We start from the raw sequence: 24,809 nt of genomic DNA on the forward strand, positions 1-24,809 counted from the left end.
CATGGATATTTAAATTAAAGTCTGTGCAAAAAAAAAAAAAAGTGCTGCAACTCAGGTTTAATTTAAAATTGAATTCTAAATGTCTGGTCTGTTTTGGTACAGACAGGAATCAAGTAGTTTATTTCAAAATACATTCATAGTAAAGTAGTAGTTCACAGGTGGGCTAAAGAACTGAATGAAGTACCATTAGTAGCATCCTACAAGTCTTCATGGCTACGTTAACATAAAAGATTCCCAGTTTGGTCATTTAAGAAAAGTTGCCAGCAATCAGAATCTTAAGGATATTAACTGGATGTATTATTGATTTAAGTAAATAATTATTTTCATACATAGGGGAGACTATACTTGTTGTAACTTTAAGGAGTGAATGCAGGGCATATTAAAGAGGTAGCACTGGCTCAAGCTGAATGCCATATTTGGCATTGCGCTAGTTTCACCACACAACTCTCATTTTTAATGAGCACAAACCAGTAGCACATCTAGTAGAGGAATAGGTATCAAAATATAGGCACCTATTCAAGCTCCTGCACATTTTGTGGATTTTTGTTCAATGATTTAATCGTACAAGAGGAGAACCAAACCCAACAGACTTGTACTTGAGCCACAGTTCAGACTCATTTCCAGAAATTTGTACTAAAAACAAGATCACTTTCCCCCCATGAGAACCTGATTAAAGAATCTCCAGTACAATATTAGGGTGGGGGAGGAAGGGCTAGCTCTGTAGTTTGAGCATTGGCCTGCTAAACCCAGGGTTGAGAGCTCAATCCTTGAGGAGGCCACCTAGGGTTCTGGTGCAAAAATCAAATACTTAATCCCGCTAGTGAAGGTAGGGGGCTGGACTCCATGACCTTTTGAGTTCCCTTCCAGTTCTTGGAAACAGGTATATCTCCAATAATAATAATAATAATCAATTATTCCATCTAAACAGAGGGAATTTAGTCCTAGGACTTTCAAATCTTACAATCTTGACAGTGTGATGTACACCTCCCTCAGAAACCATGAGAAATCAAAATTTCAAATTTGTTAAACAGCTAGAATTCTTACTCATAACAATGTTATTTTAGCCTTGAATTCATCCAAGTGTCAAATGTACTAAACTGCCAGCATATTTTACAGGTGATAAACTCTGTCTCAGGGTACATCTACACTACAGGATTATTCCGATTTTACGTAAACCGGTTTTCTATAACAGATTGTATAAAGTCAAGTGCACATGGCCACACAACACACAATAATTCAGTGGTGTGCGTCCATGTACTGAGGCTAGCGTTGATTTCTGGAGCATTGCACTATGGGTAGCTATCCCATAGTTCCCGCAGTCTCCCCTGCCCATTGGAATTCTGGGTCGAGATCCTAATGCATGATGGTGCAAAAACAGTGTCGTGGGTGATTCCGGGTAAACGTCGTCACTCGTTCCTTCCTCTGGGAAAGCAACGGCAGACAATCATTTTGCGCCCTTTTTCCCCTGGATTGTTCTGGCAGACGCCATAGCATGGCAACCATGGAGCCCGTTTTGCCTTTTGTCACTGTCACCATATGTGTACTGGATGCCGCTGACAGAGGCGGTACTGCAGCACTATACAGCAGCATTCATTTGCCTTTGCAAGATAGCAGAGACGGTTAGCAGTCGTTCTGTACCATCTGCTGCTGTCATGGGTGCTCCTGGCTGACCTTCGCTGAGGTCAGTCAGGGCGCAAAGACAAAAATGAGAATGTCTCCCCGGGTCATTCTCTCCTTTATGTTGTATCTAAAAATAGAGTCAGTCCTGCCTAGAATATGGGCCAAGTGTACTAGAGAACCAGTGTAGCAGAGAGCACAGCCGCTCCATGTCAGATCCCGCAGAAATGATGAGCCGCATGCCCCTGCAACAATCCCACCCACTGCTTCCCTCCTCCTCCAACCCTCCTGGATACTGTTGCAGGGTACCCCCATTTGTGTGATGAAGTAATAAAGAATGCAGGAATAAGAGACTGACTTTTTAGTGAGATAAAATGAGGGGAAGGCAGCCTCCAGCTGCTATGATAGTCCAGGCAGTACACAATCTTTTCTTTAGACATGAAAGGAGGGGGGCGCTGATGGAGCTCAGCCCCCAGTTGTCATGATGAGGACGGTTACCAACCATTCTGTACCATCTGCCGGGAATAACCGGGAGTCATTCCTATTTTTACCCAGGCGCCCCCGGCCAACCTCACCTAATGCCAGCCAGGAGCACTCATGGGATGACAAGGACGGCTACCAGTCCTTCTGCACTGTACCGTCTGCCACCAGGGAAGGGAGGAGAGAGGATGCTGCTGTTCAGTGCCGCAGCACCATGCCTACAAGCAGCATGCAGTAGACATATGGTGACATTGAAAAAAGTCAAGAAACGATTTTTTTTCCCTTTTCTTTCATGGCGGGGGAGGAGGGTTAAATTGACAAGATATACCCTGAATCACCCCGGACAATGTGTTTGACCCTACAGGCATTGGGAGCTCAGCCAAGAATGCAAATACATTTCGGAGACTGTGGGGACTGTGGGATAGCTGGAGTCCTCGGTCCCCCCTCCCTTCCTCCATGAGCATCCATTTGATTCTTTGGCTTTCCATTACGCTTGTCACACAGCACTATGTTGTGGTATCTGTATCTGTATCATAGCCTGGAGATTTTTTTCAAATGATTTGGCATTTCGTCTTCTGTAACGGAGCTCTGATAGAACAGATTTATCTCCCCATACAGCGATCAGATCCAGTATCTCCTGTACAGTCCATGCTGGAGCTCTTTTTGGATTTGGGACTGCATCGCCACCCGTGCTGATCAGAGCTCCACGCTGGGCAAACAGCAAACGCAATTCAAAAGTTCGCGGGGCTTTTCCCGTCTACCTGGCCAGTGCATCCAAATTCAGATGGCTTTCCAGAGCGGTCACAATGGTGCACTGTGGGATACCGCCTGGAGGCCAATACCGTCCATTTGCGGCCACACTAACCCTAATCCGACATGGCAATAGCGATTTCAGCGCTACTCCTCTCGTCAGGGAGGAGCACAGAAACCAGTTTAAAGAGCCCTTTATATCGATATAAAGGGCCTCATGTGGATAGGCGCAAGGCTAAATTCGTTTACAGCTGCTAAATTTGGTTTAAACATGTAGTGTAGACCAGGCCTCAGTTTAACTGTTTTACTCATGACAATAAAGACCAAAGGAATTGAACCATAACATGGTCTCAGTATAAGAAACTAAAGAGACAATAGATGAAATCCTGGCATTATTGAAGTCAATTGGAATTTTGTCATCAACTTCCATGGGGCCAGGATTTCACCTTAGACCAGAGTTCCTGGCTCCTAGTCAGTTACTTAGATTATACCTCTCCTGACTTATTCAATAGGTTCATGCTGGCAAATATTACAAAGGCAGACACACTCAATATCAGTGAGATAATGAAGTCATGATGGGTACATTTTAGACTTGATATTTGTTTAGCTGAGATAGTGTAACTAGTGACTCTCTCTCTCTCACTTCTAAACAATGAAGTGTGTCCAAAAAAAGATTTTTTTTCCTGGTTTGTTTTAGATACCTGCTTCTGGCTAGTTTATGAGTGTCCTGAACTTCTTGTACACCAAGCATCCAATGAAAGTATGGATTACATAATTCCCATAAATTATCCTGATTTGGATATTATCTAATTTTATAACCAAGTAATTTAATTTCTGGTATGAGAAACTTATCTTGAGGTTGAAATTCCAAATAAATTTTCATTTAAAATTTTGGTAGATGTTAGAGTGTGAAGATACTCAAAAAGTTAATGTGCACATCATAATGAAGTGCACAGAAATAAAGATGTATTTTTAAAAGATTCCATACAAGTCACACTGCAGAACTTCACTTATATCAGAGATTCTCATACACCATTTTGAAAATCCATGCCTGCTAGTCATATTCTGAGTATTTTTTACATGCAGTAGAACAGGGCTGAGGCTGAACAGATGAACACATCCTTTAAAAAAAATGTTAAGTAGATGCATGTTTTAAGTAGTTAGCAAACAACTGAGATGGCAGGATTCCTTTCAAGATTTTCCCTCTCCCTCAGTATTATGGAGGTAGAACTAACTCCATAGTCAAGGTTGTATTGAGATTTACAGATTAAAAAAAAAAATCTCAATTTCCATTCAGGGCTATACAACGTACGTTTCCAGATTTAACACATGCAAATCAGTTAATTCAACTGTAAATGCATAAACTTACCAAGGGAAAAGGGTCAACTTCAAATGTTTCATTTGCTGGATCTTTTATTAGCTCTTCCGTTTCCAAAAGAGTTCCCAAATTGCAATTTTGCTCATTTTCAGCTCCATTCCAGTAGGTGCTTGTTACACATGGCTGCGCCAAGAACTTTTTGCTTTCCATTTTTTCATTCAATTTCCCTTTTGAGTTCTGTGCACATGTTACAACTGCAGCAGAAACAAAGGAGGATGTTGAATTGGAGGAGCTTGCTTTGTCAATGTCTTCTGAAGTCTGCTTTACTGAAAGTGTTTTTGGAATTTTGTGAGAAGCATTCTTTGAATGAGTTGTAGCATGTACAACTTGGCCATGAAAGAGCTGTTTATTAAGAGGTTGCTTATGAGGCTTAGTCATTGGTATTTCTGCTTTAGTATCTCTCTTTAAGTCATGTTTTTCCCTCAATGCTTTGATGGATGAGGGCAATTGCCTTGGAGAAGAAAGTGGTGATGACGAGGCAGTAGAGAGTTGAGGGGATCTCGGAGATATTTTTAATGAAGCATTATCTTTTGACTGTAACACAGCTCTTGATATAACTTTTGGCTTCACATTTTTAAAGTTTGGTTTTGGAAAGCTAACAATCTCAGCTTTTCTAGCTTTGGTTATTGTTGAAACGATAGGAGACAGATTTTTTGGTTTCACTGCAATTTGTTCAGAACTAGTTTTAAGTGAAATCTTTCTGTTGCAACCTCTCATTAATGCATCATTCTTTCCCAATTTAGAAGGCCCATCTCCAGCTTCTGCCAAAGCTGAAACAGAAAGTCTTGGTTTTTTTGATCCTGTCATAGGTATAGGAATACATAAATCAGAACTGGTTTCACCAGCTGTTGGACTGAAGACCACAAAAGTTGCCTCACATTTCAGCTCAGCTGTAGCAGTCCCTTCTGGTTTTGGTATACTGCTTTGTATTGGTTCAGACACTGCAAAATAGCTGGGCACATCTTGGAAAGCAGTGTTTTTAGCCGAGACATTTTGTTCTTTGGCTAAATGTTCACTCACTTTGTTTACCACCTGTTCTTGGTCTATACCTACATCAAAACTCTGTATTGGCAGAGCATATAAATCATTTACAGAGTAATTAATTACCATCCTGGTTGGAGATGTGTCAGTTTCAGCATGTTCAGGTGTGCTATGCAAATACTTTTTTGAATCTTTCTCCATATTAAAATCCTCTGGTGACACCGAATTCTTAGAGTGACAATCTAACCATTCAGCAACTAGTTTTAAGGACTGCATTTCCATTTCTTGGGACTCTCTATTTTGTGGTGCTACATCAACATAATTGGTGCCTTTTAAAGACTGTTCACTAACCCCTCCAACATCTGGAGAAGCAAGAGGTGGTACTACCAAATCTGAACAATTATTTGATGTGTTTGGGCCCCCTGAAGCTTCCAGCACAGATGAATTAGGAGGTTTTTCAGGGCTACTTGTCTCAAAACTTTTTCTCATATGCATTTCATCAGAAGAGATGCATGTCAGTGGGAGAAATGCATCTTCGTTTTCACTTCCCATAGTTCCCCCCAAGTTTTTAACCATATCAAGAGATTCATTGACACCAGTGACCCCTAATGCCACATGAGCAAAACCTACTTCATTTTCGATTTCAGAGTTTTTGCTGCATTCCAAAGAGGTAAGGTGCATTGTACAGTTACAATCATTCTGTCTATAAGGCACTGGTTGGCCAGTACTTTGATTCTGCACTCCTTTCAGAGCAAGGTTCTCTTTTAGGATGCTGGTTGGTTCCTTTAAGTTATGCTTCAAGACATAAATACAAGTTTTTTCAGTTGCAGAAGACACACATGTGGCATCAATATCGCTCAATGAAGCCCCCCTACAGATAAATTCACCCCCAGTCTTTTGTAGATCAAGTGCTCCAATACATTCCTGGTTTAAAGAAATAGTTGTGAAATCATTTACATCCTTAAAATCCATGTTATCTTCATGCTCAGCCATTTTATTACATTGGCTAGCTGAATTTCCTTTTATATTCGTGGTATGATTAATTGAGAGTGGTGTAGTTGTGTTACATGTAAATTTATTTCCATTTTCATCGCTGATAAATAAGGGAGACTGCAAGCCATTCTTTGCCTTATTTTCTGATTTTTCAACATTCATTCTTAGTTTTAATTTAAAAAACTTTTGTCATCTTATTTTCACTTAAAGTTCTAGAAAACATAGGTTCTTCTGAGTGTTGGAGAATGCAAAGCTTGGCCCCAGAACAGTTCAGTTTCGTTGTAGGACACTCAGTTCTTCTTGCTTACATGCTCTTCACATATATCCATAAATGTTCTAGAACTTGAACCCCTTATGTATTCTAAAATTAAAAAAAGACATGAAAGTTAGCGGAACCAGAATTTAATACCAGACATTTTATAGGCTGCTTAGTTTTTGAAAAATTTGTAATTTTTACAAATGGAAATCCTTTTGCCTTAAAAAGTAATCAAAATTGAAAAGTTCAACAGCCCTACCAGATAAACAGTTCAGAGAATCTACTAACAAAAGAATAAACTTTTTAAACAAGTAAATCTAGATTATAACCCTCATTTTCACTATCCCCACAACTCCAGTACCACTCCTGCATTTAAAGGGGGACACAAAGTGTCAAGTACCTGTCCACAATGTGTCAATATTTTCTGAAACTGAAAAGCAACTGTGTGGTAATTGGAAGCCAGAAAACAAAACTGGCTAATTCAAATATCAGTGAAGATGTTGCCTATACACATCCTTCATTTTTATTATTCTGCATTTAAAATGATCAGCTGTTTAGAGCTGTAGTACGTAGGCCTCCTCTGTTGAAGATTCATACAGCTGAATATTTTAGTAGAGTCATCAATGGTGAGTATTTCTCAGCAAGGAGCTGTAGATTTCTGAACCACCACAAGTCTCACTCAAGTTTTTTATAGGATGTTCCAAACGGTTCAGGTCAAAACTTGTCAACCAGTACTGCAATGAGCTATAAGCATGTCCCAACCTAATCAGTATAAAATACCTGCTATGAGGAAGGAGGAGACTAAAAGATAGAAGTCCTTATGACCTTCCTTTCTCACTTCTTTATAGTCACCATAAGCACAGAGGAGCAAAGCAAGGGACAGAGGCTCTGAGGAGAGGCCCTACTAGTAGGGCCCTATTTTTAAGGCTTTTAAGAATTGCTGTATGCAAGTTTCTACAGGATGCTGAAGGTCACCTGAGTTAGCATGAGTTGTAACTCTACACCTGCCCCCCCAGACAATCAAAGTTTTTGAACATACCCTCCTTTTTGACAGATGTGACTTTGGAGAAGTCCTCATGTTAATCAAGTACTGCACAACCATTGAAAGTATAATTAGTATTAATATAAGATGAGAAGATAGCTGCGGTGCTTATATAATTCATCAAAAAAGCAGTGTCGAGAATTTTAAGGTTACATAGCTGTCAGTCACTTGAGTCAAATGACTAAATTATTGTTGCATACATAAACTTAAGTTTTCTCCGTGTGTAAATTGTACTACAGTGCTGTGTTGTGACTACACTGTAGTCTAGATTACAGACTTACATAAGCATGCTGATGTAAATTCTTAGCATCTACTATTGTGTAGCATGAATAGCAGTCTATAAAAGACCTCACATACAATATAGTTACAGTGAAGTAGGTAAGGGCTACCCTGGCCTGCATAATTTGCAGGACACCTTACTAAACTATAAAAACAGTTTTTACTTCAAAAATATTGCATGCAATCATGTACTTTAAGATCATATAGCAAAACAAAGTTATTTCCTGATTTGAATGCTTACCTGTCCGTGCAATCTTAATTTTAGATCCAGTTATGGATTTTTTTTTTTGGTAGCTATTTGACTAGAACCACAGGGGTCCAACAGAAGAAGTGGTCATTGCACAGTCAGTTAATTATGCATGCTAGTCCTGAGTAAAGTTGGTCAATTGCTGATGAATAACCCTTTTACAGTTTACAGTAGTAACATTTACATTCATGCATGAAGGATGCTTTTCAAATACTCATTCATCATATCAAAACTGGTCTTCTGAGATATCATAAGAAAACAATTTCACTCATAAGTATCTACCCTTTCCAGCGAATTCTGATTAGAACTATGAAGATTTATGTTATTTCCTATAAAGGTGTTCTTTCCACTCTCAGAGACTGAGCTGTTTTCGCTGCAACATTTAGTGAGAGTTGACACTCGGCTACAAGATGTGACGTTTTCAGACCAACCGAGTTTGAAGTGACTGAAAAGGTCATATCAGAAATGCATAGATAACCTTAAATGACAGTATTAACTAGTGCTTGCTGTAAATATCCACACAAAAGTTAGACAAGATATAGTCCTAAAAAATGTATTTGGTAAAGCATGTATGCATTTTATTTTACTGTCTTAATTTACAAGTGCACTGAGTGATTATTTTGCATTCTAACTTTATTAAACAGGAAATCTGCTAGACAATGTAGTCAGTATATGACCATATCCAATTCAACCAGTTTAATGCTGAAGTCATAGGAAACGAGATTAAACTGACTTAAGTAAAACAGCACACAAATAACTTCTGTGTATCTGTGCAGAAATTAATTCTTTGAGATCCAATGCACCGTTGAATGAAACTAAAACAGTGTATTGAAAGGCAGACTATGATGAGTAGAGCTGAACAGGAAACATTTCCTGTCTTTCAGAAATGTAAAATAAGCTTGCATTCCTCATCAGAATGTAACTGAAAAACTTCAAGAGGTCTCAGGTTAAGAGCCTTGTGGTTGGTATAGTCACCTGGAATCTGGGACACCCACGTTCAAGTCCCTACTACAATAATATTTAATTATTTCCTGGCAAAAATGTTTAATTGAAACTAGTATGTTCCCACAAAAAAAAGTTTTGACAAATTTACATTTTTAAATTTAAAAAAGTACACTGAGTTTCTCATTCAGCTCTGGTAAGTTTGTCTCACTTGTAACAGTTATGTAAGCCCATGTTCCAGGCCGTCAATAGCAGCTCCATTCATGTAGCAGTTGGTGTTACAAAGTGGCAACTGATCAAGTTTTTAAAGTATACAAAAATAGTACATAACTGCACATACGTGGCCTATTGTAGATTTGTAAATTCTAGGGCCAGCAGGTATGACTGATCATCTACTCTGACTTCCTGTGTAACAAACTGTAGAACTTGCCAAAATAATTCTTAGAACACATTTTAGAAAGACATCCAATCTTGATTTAAAAATTGCCAGTGATGGAGAATCCACCAAAACCCTTCATAAATTGTTCCCGGCCAATGGGGGCTGCAAAGCCAGCGCTCTGGGCAGGGGCAGGGGCAGAGGCAGTGTGCACTTGTTAACTTTAATCTACCTATGTTTATCAACACTAGAGGAGATATGGCAGTGTAGCTTTAATGCAAGCTAGCTGAATCAATACAAATCTTCATTGTGCTAGATTACAGCTAGCTTAGGTATGCTTACCTACACAGATGTACCCTAAGAGTTGAATATTGTGACGGAACCAGATACTAGAACAAGTTGACTCTCTATTTCCCTTAATTCAGAGGTGTACATTTATACATTCAATCATTTTCAGATTATGAGATGTCAAATCTGCCAAGGGTATGGGCAACATAAATTATTACATTTGAAGGCTGTGAAGATGAAGGAAAGGAAAGAATTAAATGTAGTTCAGGATATAACTAGGATAGGATGAAATTAAAATGACTCCTTTTTGAACCGATAAGTCTGACCAACCAACCATGCATGACATCTGTTCGGAAATCCCTCTTCTAGATTCTCCCTGTTTGGGCTGGCCTTGATTTCCAATATTGCATCTTGAGACCCCTGGCTACTTTTCCTAAGACTCCTGTAGCCACTCATTCAGAAGCCAGTGTTTCCTATACCCTCTCTTTTGCAAGGGATGAAGCTTAGAGAGGCAAGAGCCAGCACTCAAGTTGATGGACACAATGGACTTGCCTAGGAGCCAAGGCATATGGTAGTATCAAATAATATGGTATTGAGTCAACTTAAAATGCCGTACTTTCTAGTACTGTTGTACCAGTGTTACTGTAAATACAGAGTCAATACCGAGTCACATTAAGCAGTGATTTATTTTGTGCGCTAACAGAAGTTGCCTTGATTAGCTTTGTAGGAAAAGAAACCAATGCCAGCCATTTGCCTATACATCCCAACACTTACATAACAACTAAGATCAGGCACAAGCACTTTGTTTTCCTCTATTTTCAAACAAATATTCTACATCCCCCACCTCCACCCCAATCTCTTTCAACTAGTAGTTCATTAATGGAGAAAGAAGGAAGTTTTGGTGCTCATGAGACAGCTGTCTTTTTGTTTACATGGGAGCTGATAGCTTCTTTGTCTGTTTTTCCACTCTTCATTTCTTGGAACGTTTTTACTATGTGTTTAAAACTTGGAAAAAAAATACTGTACAAGTCATTTTTGCCTTGAAGGACATTTCTATTTCTGTCTTTTCAGCTTGTTTAATGCAAATCTTTCCCTATTGATTTTTCCCTTTAATATTGTCAAGTTAGTTGGGATACTTGATCTATCCTAACCCCTTCTCAATTAGCTCTTCCTGCCCCATTCACTTGGTTCTTCCCACTCCTCAGTATTCTACTCATCACAAAATTCCTCCAAACATGTCCCACTTGCTTCTCATCCTATTCAAGGTGAGTTAAAGTACTTCTTGTTTTTCCTTTTGGATGAGTAGAGGGCCTCTGTCAGGAGAAGGGGTCCCTATGTCTTCAACAAAAGCCAGATCGGAGGCATTGTCTAAGGTCCCCTCTTCTATAGTGGACCATGGGGAAGGAGAGCAGCAACAAGGATCTCTCCTCTGAAGCCCTACAAAGTATGAAGGATGTCTGAATAAATGCTAACTCCCACTCACATGGGAGATCTCCTCAGTGAAATTGAAATGACTGCAGGGACACTTCTTGTTTGATGACATATGCTCCTCAACAGGTGGGAGCTGCTGCCTGCTACAAGTCTCCTCTTGACTGACAAGTTTAAGACTTTGCATAAGAGACTGTTAAGGAGAATACATAACACAGGAATATAAACTTAGGGAACAGCACAGAAGGCGCCACCACCACCAGGTTGCAGGCAAGGAAAGAGAGCCTAGAGAGTGTCATTCAAGTAGCACAAGCTATTCATGACTCCCAGAAAAAGATTTTAATTTTCCAAGGCATAAGCTTGAAACGATGCCATTAGATTTGGAAATCAAGGCAGAATTGTGGCCTTAGCTGTCTAATGCAAACATTCATAGTACTAGAATTTCTACTTTACAATCAGAAAAACAGATCATAATTGCATAGTATGTTTTGCACTACAAACAATGGGTGTTAAAAGTCAGTTAACATCAAGTCATGTCCCTGAAACTCTTAGCATTACCACATTCTTGTGTGGAATCCCCTCTTTCTTGAATTATATGCCCTTACCCTCCTACCCCCCAACCTACAGTACAGACCACTATGTAATCCAATAGTAATGTATAGTGTCAGCACAGCAGCATAGAGCTTGGCGAAACACACTGGCTTCAGTTAATGCAATTTCATAGATTAAGGCAATCATTTACTGACCTCTTGTATATAGCAGACCATAGAACTTCACCCACTAATAAACACAACTAGCAGAATTTATGGGGTTGAACTACAGCATACATTTTAGAAAGACATCCAGTCTTTACAGAGTCTGGATTATCAACTTTAATTTACAATATAATGGAATAAAATAAATGCAGTATTACTATTTAGCATTATAGATTAATATAACAGTTTATTTGATTCTTGCCTGAAAGAGAGAAGTCAAGTAGGCTGGGGCAGAGTCTCTAATGACTCAAAAATGCAATATGGAATAAGACTTCTTACTAATGTATCCTTTACGTGGTATGAATTAAACTGTAGGATCCATAGGATGTCCCATTGTGATCTTTAAAAAGATATGGCCAGTACAAAAGAAGTTATCACTCCAGAAAGACCACCACCATACTGAGGGGAAAAACTAACTTTTGCCACTAATCCAGCAATCTTGCTGTATTTTGATGCAAAAGATTGAAGATTTGCTGGAACCTCTCAAATTGGAAATTTAAGTGTTCATTGATTAAATATGAAGGTGACATCATTGCAATAGTTCCTGTATATTTTGACAAAGTTCTGTTTTATACATTGTGAACACAAGAGGCTAGCATAACTGCATCAAAGAAGTTGCAAGAAGAGGCTGCAGGTTTTCACAAATTGGTGAGCAGTTGAGGCTTTTAGCATCCAAGCAGGTGTGGTAGGTTGCTTGAGACTGAGAAATATTTTAGCAGAAACATTCAGCTAAAGTGAAAAGTAGTGAAATAGTGTTGATACTGCAATATTCATCTTTCAAGCTAAAACATAAAGGGTGTAATGGGATAGCTGCAGACTCTAAACTGTGGAATACAATGCATCAGTTACACTGTTCAGGAAAAAGTGGAAAAATTCTAAAGCAAGAGGTAAATTCTGAAGCTTATTCCATGACCATGGAATAATAGCACACTAGCCCCTGATCACAACATCTCATTGGAGGAAAAACCAAACAAAACACTATTTTACTCACTCCCCAAAACAAGGAGAGTCTGTCAAGTATGGTATAGTACTATCTAGCACATCCCAGGGCAAGAAGATGAACTACCTAAATAAAAAGATATTGTATTTTATCAAAGTTGTACAGAGCAGTTCTAAAGTTACAGCCCAATTTATTTTGTGACAGCATGAAGCTGCCTGACAACACTGCTCTAGCCCTAAAACAGATTCTCCATACTGCTAGTTTAGTGAATGCTGATAGCCTGTCTGCAGTCTTCCAAGGGCTAAAATTCCAGTGGATTCTTGTAAAGAAAGAAGCTGGGTATAGATCACTCAACACTATGCCAGGTGGAGGTTGTGTTTGTGTCTCACCCATATGATTCAGAATTGGCCTAGAAGTTCAGCCTTCTGGAATCATGTCTTAACGTTTGCTAGTTGAATGTAGTTCCCTCTCAGTTCAAGGGGATAAAACCCTGAATGGAGAAGAGTGCCCTGGGGAACTAGAGGAACTGCAGTCTTGTGGTGTGCATTACATGCAGACTTTATACTGAAGGTCTAAAAAAAGTTAAGGTCTAACAAGACTATTTCTCGATTACCTGAAGTGCCTAGAAAACCCTGTGCTGTGCTACCAAAGGATAATTGGAATTTGTATTTTAATAGGCAAATAGTTGCATCGGTATCTATTTCAATTACTTTAAGCAACTAGATCCAGGGAGAAGAATTTTCTAAAAATTATACATTAAAATAAACGTTGCTTGTTGTTTTGCAACAAGTGACGCCAACTATTAAATCACTTACCATTTCCAGTTTATCCAGCCTCTAGGTCAGAATTCTAGGCTTTCCTATACCTTAAAAGCCATACAAGGTTCACATTCAAGTTTTTGCTTCTCAAGTTATTCTATTCAAAGCACTTGGCTGTCAACAGCTTCCAATGGAGCATAAATTAAACACCCATAACCCCACTCACTCCCCACCCCCGCCATCACTTCACTGTGTTGCATGCCCTGAATGTCAGAGCTAGAACACTCCTTTGACTTCAATTGAAGAATGATTCAAAGCAAGTGCAGGTTATCATACACAAATGCCATGTGCTGTCTGTATGATGTGCCACTTAAGTGGGCAGCCATGTTCTAAAGAAGCTGAATAATGTGAACTTTAGCTGTTAACTCATGACTGGATTACTATGAATAAAAAAAAGCATGAAAAACTATGGCAAGGTCCACATACTAAGATGATAAAAGTTGTTTTCTGAGAGCAAGCAAATAGGCACTCATTGCCATAATCCATACACACTGGAAGATACAACAATCCAACAAGACTGACTCCAACTAAGTTGCCAATATCATTAATAGGTGACAGCTCTCTGACATCTTTTTGGTTTGTCTTCCCCGGGTTAAAAGAAATAGAGCTTCAGTTAGTTTTCATCCTCACTCCCAAATCAAATAATTCACTCATTTGCAGCAACTGGATTCAGTGAAATCCTTGGAACTTTATGCCATTTTCTTATTAATGACAAAGCTGTCTGCATCTTACTAATTCTTGGAAGACTTTGAGGTTTATGTTGGTTAAAAATATGCCTTTGCAAGACATGATTGCACCAGCTAGATTTCCAAGGCTTATGAATAAAATTATGAGTTATAAGTAGCAGTAGTATAGTGATTGTTTGGACAACATGGTTATCCTTATGTAACCCTTTGTTTACCTACCTACTTTTAAAGTGACTGGTGACCAGATGTCCAGATATTATTGGGACCATCCCAGTATTAGGGCGGTGTCATATATACATATGAAAAAAACTTTCCTCCTTCCTCCCCTCCCCAAAAAAGGGGTACCTTTTTTCCCCACACTTGCTATCTGGTCACCCTACTGATGACTCAAGTGCCCCAGGCCAGATCAACTCAGCTAGACATGCTATTGCCCAAGAAATTAAGAAGGTGAGTTTATTAAGAAGTGGTTGAGTGAAGTCAGAAAGATGAAAGATTCTCCTATTTCTACCACTAGAAGAAATTCAATTCTGTATTAGTGGGAACAAGATGTCAACACTCCACATTTCACCATTGCTGCATCCTTTAGACCTGAGATAGGATGAAGTTAAGTAGAATTAAAATTTGACATTTATATCCTTAAGGCATATGGTATTTAGTTTCTTTCATACACACCACATTGTCCAAACTATTTTATGAGTCATTTGAAGGCTTCTTGGATCTGAGCTAAGAACTTACTCACCCCTTGGAACAGAATTCATACAAGTGAAAGATTGCTCAGGTTTCAGGCACTCTGACAAATGAGATCCTAATAGCCTGAAGGAAACCAGTATCTGGGCCAGAGCACTACTGTTGTTTGGTACTGAATTATCTTTCTAGCCCCCTTGGACATGAGAGAAAAGGGCAACATATAAGCCAAAAAGCCTGGCCAGAGAACTGACAGTGCTCAACTTTCCATGCAAGTGCTGGGAAGAAAGCTTGGCTAATTTCCTGTTGGAACCGATAGCAAGGGGGCCTCCCTAAGGGAGGGACCACTTGTTAGCCTATTGAGGATCTTCTGATCTTATTCCCATTCCTCTGCTTACAGGGCATGTCAGCTTAGCCAGTTGGCCTGAATTTTTGCCCTGGATACAGACAGCCTTGCCTGCAATATAACATTTTCTACCACCTACTACCATAGAGTGCACAAGTCACAGCTCCAAACAATTGGACCAGGAGTGGCTGATGTAGTTTTGCTGCCTCCTAGCCCCCACTCAGTCTGTGGTTCCAGAAGTCCCAGGAAAATTAGGGTCCCAGTTTTTTTGGCAGCTTCTCAGGCTCTACTGCCTGTCCTGCTATAATGGTTTCAGCAACTGGGAGAGGAAGGCCTCACCAGAGCCTGCAGACCAGTGTAGACTGATGTTATCAATTCCTCCACTCCTATCTAGTCCACACAACTCTTCTCAGTCTGCTGCAGTCCTGCTGGAGCTGTAGTGCACCCACCTGCCTCTTTGCTCTGCTTGCTGCTGGCCAAATGAACAGAACTGCTGCTGGGAGCTGCATTCTACTTGCCACAGGCCAAATGACAAACTGCTGCTGAGCTCTACCCACATAAGGCAATTAGAGCTGAGCGGAGAACTGTAAGGTACAAAGGTATCAGTAGCTTAAAATAACCACGACAATCTCTCTCACCCAGCAAAGTATTCCCAGTAGCAAACCAGAAATGTAGTCTCCTCCCCTAAAACTTCAGCTCTCTATAGGTCCTCTTACCCAATCTCAGCAAGCATCAGTCTTCATCAGGGTGATCCCATACCCAGTCATCGTCCAGGTGGTTCCGAAGAAGAGGTGTGATATTTAGTATATTACCCAAGTACAAAACTTAGTTTGGAGACATTGGGATATAATTTAGTTATCTGCATTTAATATGTAAACAAGGTATGCCTCTCTCAGTCAACTCCCCTTGCTCTCCAGCAGAGTGCTCACTGAGGGCTTGTCTACATCAGAAAGTTGCAGCGCTGGTGAGGGAGTTACAGCGCTGCAACTTAGGAGGTGTACACATCTGCAGGGCACCACCAGCGCTGCAACTCCCTGTTTGCAGCGCTGGCCGTACTCCCGTTTTGTCTCGGGTGTAGAGGATCCAGCGCTGGTGATCCAGCGCTGGTAATCAAGTATAGACACTTACCAGCGCTTTTCTTGACCTCCGTGGAATAAGCAGGTATCCCAGCATACCTGAGGAAGCCTCTGGTAATCAAACTGGTCTCCTTCCCCAGCTTGCTCTCGCGTTCCCCGAACCCCGAGCAAGCAGGTCTCCTTCCCTGAGGTTTGCAGAGTGGTTCAGGGAACGCGAGAGCAAACCGCGGGGAAGCTGGTCTCCTTTCCCGGTTTGCTCTCGCGTTCCCCGAGCAAGCAGGTCTCCTTCCCTGCGGTTTGCAGAGTGGTTCGGGGAACGCGAGAGCAAACCGCAGCGAAGCTGGTCTCCTTTCCCGGTTTGCTCTCTCGTTCCCCAAACAAGCAGGTCTCCTTCCCTGCGGTTTGCAGAGTGGTTCGGGGAACGCGAGAGCAAACCGCGGCAAAGCTGGTCTCCTTTCCCGGTTTGCTCTCGCGTTCCCCAAACCCCCCTTGAAGCCGCCCAACAGCGCTGCAGTGTGGCCACATCTAACACCACTTGCAGCGCTGGTTGCTGTAAGTGTGGCCACTCTGCAGCGCTGGCCCTATACAGCTGTACTAATACAGCTGTAACAACCAGCGCTGCAAAATTTTAGATGTAGACATGGCCTGAATTACTTCTCTTCTCTCATATGCTTCAGACTACAGAGCATACAAACTCCTCAATTTTGCACTCTAGAACATGCATTGAATTCTGCAAATAAAAGTCAAGACTCTTAATTCACTCTTTGAGCTCTTTAATTGACAAATTTCCTGCAAAATTCATTAACATGCAGAGGATGTAGCAGAGGCACTGAAAACCATTTGCACTGATTCAGTGTTACCTTCACAACCACAAAGGCAAGAACTGTGGCTTTCCACTATTAACTATTAACACTCTGCATCAGTTGATTCCTATGTTTACTGGGAGGTCTGTAAAACGGTGACAGGAATGGCTGTTGTTCATAGAATCAGAAGTGCCAACAAGCTGCCGACCTGCAGCAGTGATTGCCCTACTGAAGCCTGGGAAACCCCTGGAGGATGCAGCCAGCTACCACTCATGTCTCTCCTCTCAACCACCAACAAGCTCATGGAATGGGCACTACTCCTCCATCCGTCTAATATTGAAGACATCCTCCCAGCAAAGCAAGCAGGATATCACCCGAAGAGGAACTGTTGTGACCAAGTAGCTTCACTTTCCAGCCACGCTGAAGCAGGATTCCAATGTAATTTGAAGACAGGAACTGCCATTGTTGATCCGTCCTCAGCATATGACACTGTCTGGAGACAGGGCCTCCTCTTCAAGGTCTCCTGCGTTATTTACTGCCGGCAAATGATAAGCCTCTTGGCAGCAATGACTGGAGACTGCCACTTTAAGGTATACCTTAAATGGTCAGATCAGTAGAACAAGAACTCTTAACTTGGGCATCCCTCAGAGCTCTGTCCTGGCCCCAACACTTTTTAATCTATACATCATGGACATACCAGCGATGGAGCCAAGGAAATTCATGTAGGCAGATGATATTGCCCAAGCCTCCATACCACTAGCTGCAACCTAGCCAGAGATCTTAGTACAATGGCCGATTATTTCCAATGCTGGAAACTTAGGCCTTATATTATATATATTATAAAAACAAACACACACACAGTGTAACTACTTTCCACTTGAATAATAAAATGGCTAATACCAAACTTGATGTGCAGTTCTGCGGTGAGAGTGTCAGCCACAAAGCTAATCCAAAGCATCTTGGCAATACATTGGACAGGAGTTTGACCTTATGACAATATCTCGAGAACACCTGTGATAAGGTCAAGTCTTGTGTCACGCTTATCAGAAAATAGGCTGAAACAGTCCATGGACCATACAAACCACAATTGCCTTGGTATACTCTGCAGCTGAGTATCATGCACCAGTATGGTCTCATAGCAGTCACACTAAATTCCTTGACACTCAACTCAATAAAGCTAACTACGTGCATAGTGTTGGGGATGGTCAAATCTACTCCAGTTGGCTGGCTCCCAGCTGTATCGCACATCCAGCCTCCACAGATTAGAAGAGCTGCTCAGACATCTTGCTTTCATAATTATGTTAACGCAAATACAAGGATCCCAGTGCATCAGGACCTGCAGAACCCACCACAGATGAGATTAAAATCCAACCACCCTCTATGGAACCGCATCACCGTCTCACATGGAGCACTTTGACCACTCAAAACAAACAGCTCATCATTGATCCTGTTGAGGAACCACCGAGTTTTGATTTATATCAGAAAGACTGGGGCAGATTGAACTGCACCAGGACATCTCATGGGAGACATGGACAAATGCTCTTTAAATGGAAAACGAGGCAAATACCTGTATGTGACTGTGGTAACCAGGCACAAATGATCAAGCACATAACATCTGAATGTCCCCTTCGTTCTTTTGCCAGGAGCCTGAAGGACATTCACCAGCTCACTGCTGCAGCAACGTGCTGGCTATCTAACTTAGATATAAATTTGTAGTTAAGCCATACAAAAGAAGTTGATTCCTCGTACACATGCTGGAGAAAGGTTCCTATTTGCTACTGGTGAGTGGCTTTTTCCATCTGACATTTTAGGATTTGGCAAGTTTAGCCAAAGTTAAGATATTAACAAGCTTCTCTCTCTTCCTCACATGCACAAGTTTCTCTTCACTCTGATAAAGTATTTTGGGGAGGATTTTTACGGCAGTTCATTGAAACATTTATAGTTCCTTACGTCAGAAGTGCAAGAGCCTAGATGCCTATCGGGGAGAATGCAAAGTTATAGTATTAGGGGCCCCTCTACTACAAACAAACAAACCAACCACCTTACATGCCCATTTAGCATGCTCAAGTTCACATATTCAGATTTATTTTCATCCTACTTTCAGTCTCAAGCAGGCACAACTCTGTCCCGTTCTCCCCCAGCTCTCAATTCCTAAGGGATTTTTCATGTCTGCTAATGGTTTGCCCCCCATCACCAGTTCTTGACTATTATGTCATATGCAATATCTGGTTTGTGTCCCACCCCATTATGATAGTCTGTGTCTATGTATACAAATACCTCCTCATCTTATGACTGGATTTAAGCAATATATAGAAAGCTTTTTTTAGCATACCTGTTACATTACTGTTTGGGAGACAGAGAAAGTTTAAAGATTCAAGTTGGCACATTGTTTGCCCTTCAGCTTTATTAAACTAAAACTTTCACTTCATTACAGCCATCATTCCACAGAGCAGGTAGCGTATGTTACGCTAGTTATAGTAGTACTTGAACATAGCCAACTTTAAATACATTAAAGCAGAGAAAAGAAAAATATGTTTATTACTGTCTTTACTGGTCTATTTCTAACTTAGATTAAATGCCTTAAGAACTTGCTGTAGACTACATAGTAAGATACTAACTTCAATAAGTATTAACATTCCAGTAAATTAGAAAATCTAGTTGTTTAAGCTAAAATGCTCTACTAAAACCAGACCATTCCATGAACTAGTACTTATTTTCTACTTTTTGTTGAAAAAAATATGTGGAGCAGTTGGTACATTATACTCTGTTTTGGTTTTTTTGGTTTTTTTTTTTTTAAATGTCACACCAAAGACTGGTGCACAGTTATCTTGAATAAAAATAGATTAGAAGAGAGATGTAGCACCTATTTGGATGCTGCATTGCAATACAGGCCTGCTAAATAAGACCTGCTGTGTGCTCTCTTTTATATGCCAAAATTAAACAGAACATGCCTCACTATTCAGCTTTATTTGTATGTTGACTACTGGTATGTGTAGTCAGAAGAATACATTCAATAGGTCCACCTGTTAAAGTAGTTTCTAACAAAAAAAGTAAAGGCTATTCTAAATCTAAGTATCATAACCACCACAACTTTAATGCCATATCAAAACAGTAGGTCCACTGTTTAGGGTAGGTTAACCAATCAAACAGCAGCAGTGGCAATACTAAAGCCAATTTGGAGGAACAACAACATTTCCCTGGAATCCAAACTGAAACTGCTGCACGCATTAGTCATCTTCATTTTTCTGTATGCGTGCAAGACATTGACCCTTACGGCAGAACTTGAATGGAAAATATATGTAGTAGAGATGAGATGCTTACATAAAATCCTGGGCATCTCCTACTTTGACCATGTCACTAACAAAAAGGCCTGCAACATCACTCCCCAATGTGCTGGGTCATATGAAGATCTCCTTACGACTGTGAAGAAACACGAGCTGAAGCGGTACAGCCATATAACAAGATCATCTGCCTATCCAAGATCATCCTCCAAGGGACAGTACAGGGAAAGAAGAGGTAGACAGAAGAATAGATGGATTGACAACATAAGAGTGGACAGGAATGGACTTCGCGGAGACTCACGCACTGACACAATCATCAGGGGGGTGGATGCTCATCGAAGATGGTGCCCCAATGACCAGTGTGGTTATGGGAGTGGTGATGATCATGAAGAACCAATCAAATGTATCCCACCACAGGGCAACATGATGTCACTTAGATACATAAGGGTAAGTAAATTTGTTTTATACAAGAAATTTTGAATATGACAAAATTTGCTAGTTCAATACTAAAGATGACACCAAGTACGTAACCTAAAAAAGCAGAGCACTTGACAAGTATCTACCGCGTACAAGATGTAAGAACCAGCATACTTAATAATATAGCTGTTATAATAAAGCATAGGTAAAGCCTTTCCATCGTTGTGAACGAAACAAACAGTGGAGGCAGATGCTCTAAGCCTGTCATTAGAGAGGTGACAGCATCTATGGTAACTGAAGTAATAGCTTGAACACCAACACCACCACACAACAGAACAAAAGGCATTATTAATATACCAGAATAAGATTTAAAAATAACCAATTCAATATACACTTCTGAAGTACAAGCTTCACTTACGTATTTACATCAGATTTTTGCAGAACAGTCTAATCATCACACAAGTAGACTAGCCTTTTACATTTGTTTAGCTGGTACTTGCCCAAGACAAGCAATGCTCAGTATTGATATTTTAACTTTCAGGTTCTCATACAACAACAGAAATTTGCAATCTTTAAGGTTTGACATTTCAGGAAAAATTTCCACTGGTTTGTTTTTAAACAAATGTTTTCATTAATTTGCCTTGGCTTTTAAATAAGTAAAAATGGAAGTTACTGTTAGTGTCCCTTAAATTTGCGGTCATAGGAAGCCATCAAGTGTCACTCCAGATTTTAAACAGAATTATGCAAAAAAGTGCCTCGGTGACCTTGATAAATTATAACAGCAGTAAGCACACCAGCAGCTCCCAGATATCAATCCACTGCCTCCCCAATATCCTGATTGGATAGAATGACCTTGCAACATGTCCATGAGGACAATGAACTCAGATTATTTGGATGGGCAGGAAATTGGATTTCAAGTTATTGGCTCCCTCTGATGAATGCTGAGTCATTAGTCCCCTCCCAAATTAAGGTAGGACTGCCACATATGCATTTCATGTGGCAGATGAGGATTTGGCAGTCCAGTTATGTATTCCCACTTCTCAGCTGCAATGTTACACAGCAAGTTAAGGTGGAGGAAAGCTGAAGACATTTACCTGAAGTTGCACTTTTTGGCTGCTAGAGACTGCTGATGCACTTCCTCTCCCTGCTGGATCAGAGCCAGGCATGAGCAGCTGAGTGATGGCAATTGAGGATAAAGCTCTGGGCAGCAGCACAGGTGAAAGACCTCACCTGGTCCCAAGCTCTCCTTCCTGCTGCCAGCTGCACCATGATCCACCTAGAACCCCTCCCCCAAACCCTCAGCAACCACTTTCTCTACAGCAGAGCCAATAGTCACAAACCATCTACCCAGTTACCTTCCCCTTCCAGAACTCTTCAGGATTTAGCCCAGGCAGAGCTGCTGTTAAGTTCTGCTCCATGTTCTCTCCCCACCACCATTGCTCAGGGCAGAGTGTGTTGATCATAAATTAAATTGGATTATTTGCAAGTTCTCTCACTGAATAATTTGACTAGTAATAGGCTGGGGCTTGGGCAAAACTTCATTGAAGCTGATGAGCATGAAAACTGCTCTTCATTCAGACTAAATGAAAGAGGCAGTTAAGCTCTTTTCAGGAGTAAAAGTAGCTGAAACAATAGGAGCCCCTACACACACACAGGCCACATGCAAGACCAATCAGACTGAGTTTCTTTTCCTAATGGAAAACCTGTAAAACCTCGGAAGATACAGACACTCCCTGGGTTATGCAAACCCGATTTACACAAATCCACATTTACGGAAAAAGTTCCATAAGTGCCGTAAGCTAGAAAGTTTGGACTTTTTTGGCGGCATAATGGTCGGGTATGCGTTTCCGACTTACCCAAAATTAGAGTTATGCAAGGCGTTCCACAATAGAACGCTTATGTAAATCGGGGAGCACCTGTAGGTCCATCAATGGCTATTTGCCAAGATGGTCAGATACATAACCCCATTCTCTGGCTGTCTCTAGCCTCTGATTGCTAGAAGCTGGGAGTGGATGACAGGGAATGGATCCCTTGATAATTGCCCTGTTCCATTCATTCCCTCTGACGCATCTGGCATTGGCCACTGTTGAAGACAGGACACTGGGCCTGATGGATGATTGATCTGACCCAGTACAGCTGTTTTTATGTTTTTACCCCAACTATTGGCTAACTGCCTGGGTTAATGGATAACAATAGTGTTATACATGCAACAAAACTTGGCAGCTATATTGAGGTGATTCCAACTCAAGTGCCTCCACCAACTACACTATGGCACCAGGAGAGGTAATCTCAGACATGTGCCAAAGCAATTTATATAGGTTCAAATCCACACGGAGTCACACCTGGAAGCGAACTGAGAGTCAGCGTACACCAGAGTGCTGATATGATAGCCCACTTGGTAAACAATGTTAACTGGAAGGTTGTCACCTTATGTACCATCTCAGTTTTCTGGGCTAAGATGTAGCAATCAAAGAATTCACTGCAGTAACTGAAATTTGATATGCCAAAATGTAACGCAGTAACAGCTTAGCTCTTAGACACTGATCTTGATGCTCCAAGATAATCACATAACATGGAGGATCCAACATATTCATAGATCAGGGCCAGATTAAGGAACTCTAGGGTCCTTACACATTCCTGCCCCAGTGCTGTTGCCTCACCCCCTCCCCATCTGGAGTAGCAATGCCCTTCCCAGGAAAGCCCCTCTTACACCCCCTTCTCCCAAGAAGCAGCAGAGGTCCTTGCCCCTTAGTATCAACCAGCAGTCTCTCTCTCTTGCCTCAAGACATCCAGAAACAGAGGTGACAATAGGGTTGCCAACATTGCATTTAAAATATAAGAGACTAGGTTTTTAGCACCATGCCCCACCCCACCACTCCTCTTGATATCTTTAATAAGCAGTACTCACCTACATTTGCCAGGGGTACTTCTTGCTGCTTTTTGAAGGTGGTCTTGGCTGTCAGGACCAGGCTCTCTGCCCATCTTGCTTCTCCATGCTGCAGCAGCCACAGACCAGCAATTATGCACCTCTGCTGGGGATGTTGGCAGAGACTCTTTAAGCGGGGAGGCTACAGCCCAACACTACTTCCTCACCCTGGCTTCCCTCCCACCATCAGTTGCAAATTCCTAATGGCAGGGACTTGCTCACTTGTACCGTGCATGTTCCTGGGGGATGTCTCTCTCTCAGCTGGGTGCTACTATAATAGCAACATTGTTTTGCAAAGTTGTATCATTTAATAATGTATCCCTTGGTTCCACAGTTTACCACATGGATATGGCCTCCACATCCAGCGGGTATGCCACTGCATACATACAGAGAAGCTAAGAGTTGGAGAACATCACTGAGTCACGAGCACAGTGGAGGGATGGACTTTCCCTTCTCAGCCTGGGCGGAGAATGTCCAGAGCTAAATGTAAGGACCATACTGATGGTGCTTGTGATCAAACCAGGGCACTCAGGCATCAGTTAAGAAACAAGCAGAACCAACAGGTGAGAAATCTATTGTGTAATAATGTGCAGACATTCTGTTGCACAGTCAAGCAGGTGTCTGGACAGACAGAGCCCTCCATGTTTGCCAAATTTCTCCTAGTTTCTGCCCAGATCCCTGGTGTCCAGGAGGCTCCCCTGCCAGTAGCTCCAAGCCTCCCCAAGGGAAGTGCCAGTGCCCAGCCTCTGTGCTTTTCACATGTCTGATGTTCATGCTCAGCACTTTGCTCCAAGATGGGGAAGGACACAATGCCTGACACTGGTTCGCTGCAACAGAGCCACGTGGCACTGCATGTGCACAGCATGAGGCAGGCAAGCAAAGCCCTACAAGAGCCTAGCACCAAGCAGCAGAAGCCCCGCTGCTGGGCCAGGCCAGGCCTCTGCCACCTGTTCCACCAGGACACCATGCTGCCCTGATTAATCCAGCCCCAACCACTTCCCTGCTGGCTTCCTCCCATGA

General features: G+C 41.3%; 1 protein-coding gene across 5 annotated transcripts in view; it reads right to left on the reverse strand.

Annotated features, from left to right (window-relative positions):
- Nucleotides 1-24,809, reverse strand: part of MTUS1 (microtubule associated scaffold protein 1) — a 206,426-nt gene that overhangs the window by 155,354 nt on the left and 26,263 nt on the right. For 4 of the 5 annotated variants that reach the window (XM_030564301.1, XM_030564297.1, XM_030564300.1 and 1 more), the window contains exon 2: nt 4,217-6,560. In XM_030564301.1, the coding sequence (XP_030420161.1) occupies nt 4,217-6,361 (2,145 nt within the window). In that variant the 5' untranslated portion in view covers nt 6,362-6,560. Of the gene's footprint in view, nt 1-4,216; nt 6,561-22,218; nt 22,231-24,809 lie in introns of those variants that run through there. The other variant, XM_030564299.1, reaches the window with a different exon arrangement.

The sequence above is a fragment of the Gopherus evgoodei genome, chromosome 5 (genome assembly GCF_007399415.2).
Source record: "Gopherus evgoodei ecotype Sinaloan lineage chromosome 5, rGopEvg1_v1.p, whole genome shotgun sequence".
NCBI lineage: Eukaryota > Metazoa > Chordata > Testudines > Testudinidae > Gopherus > Gopherus evgoodei.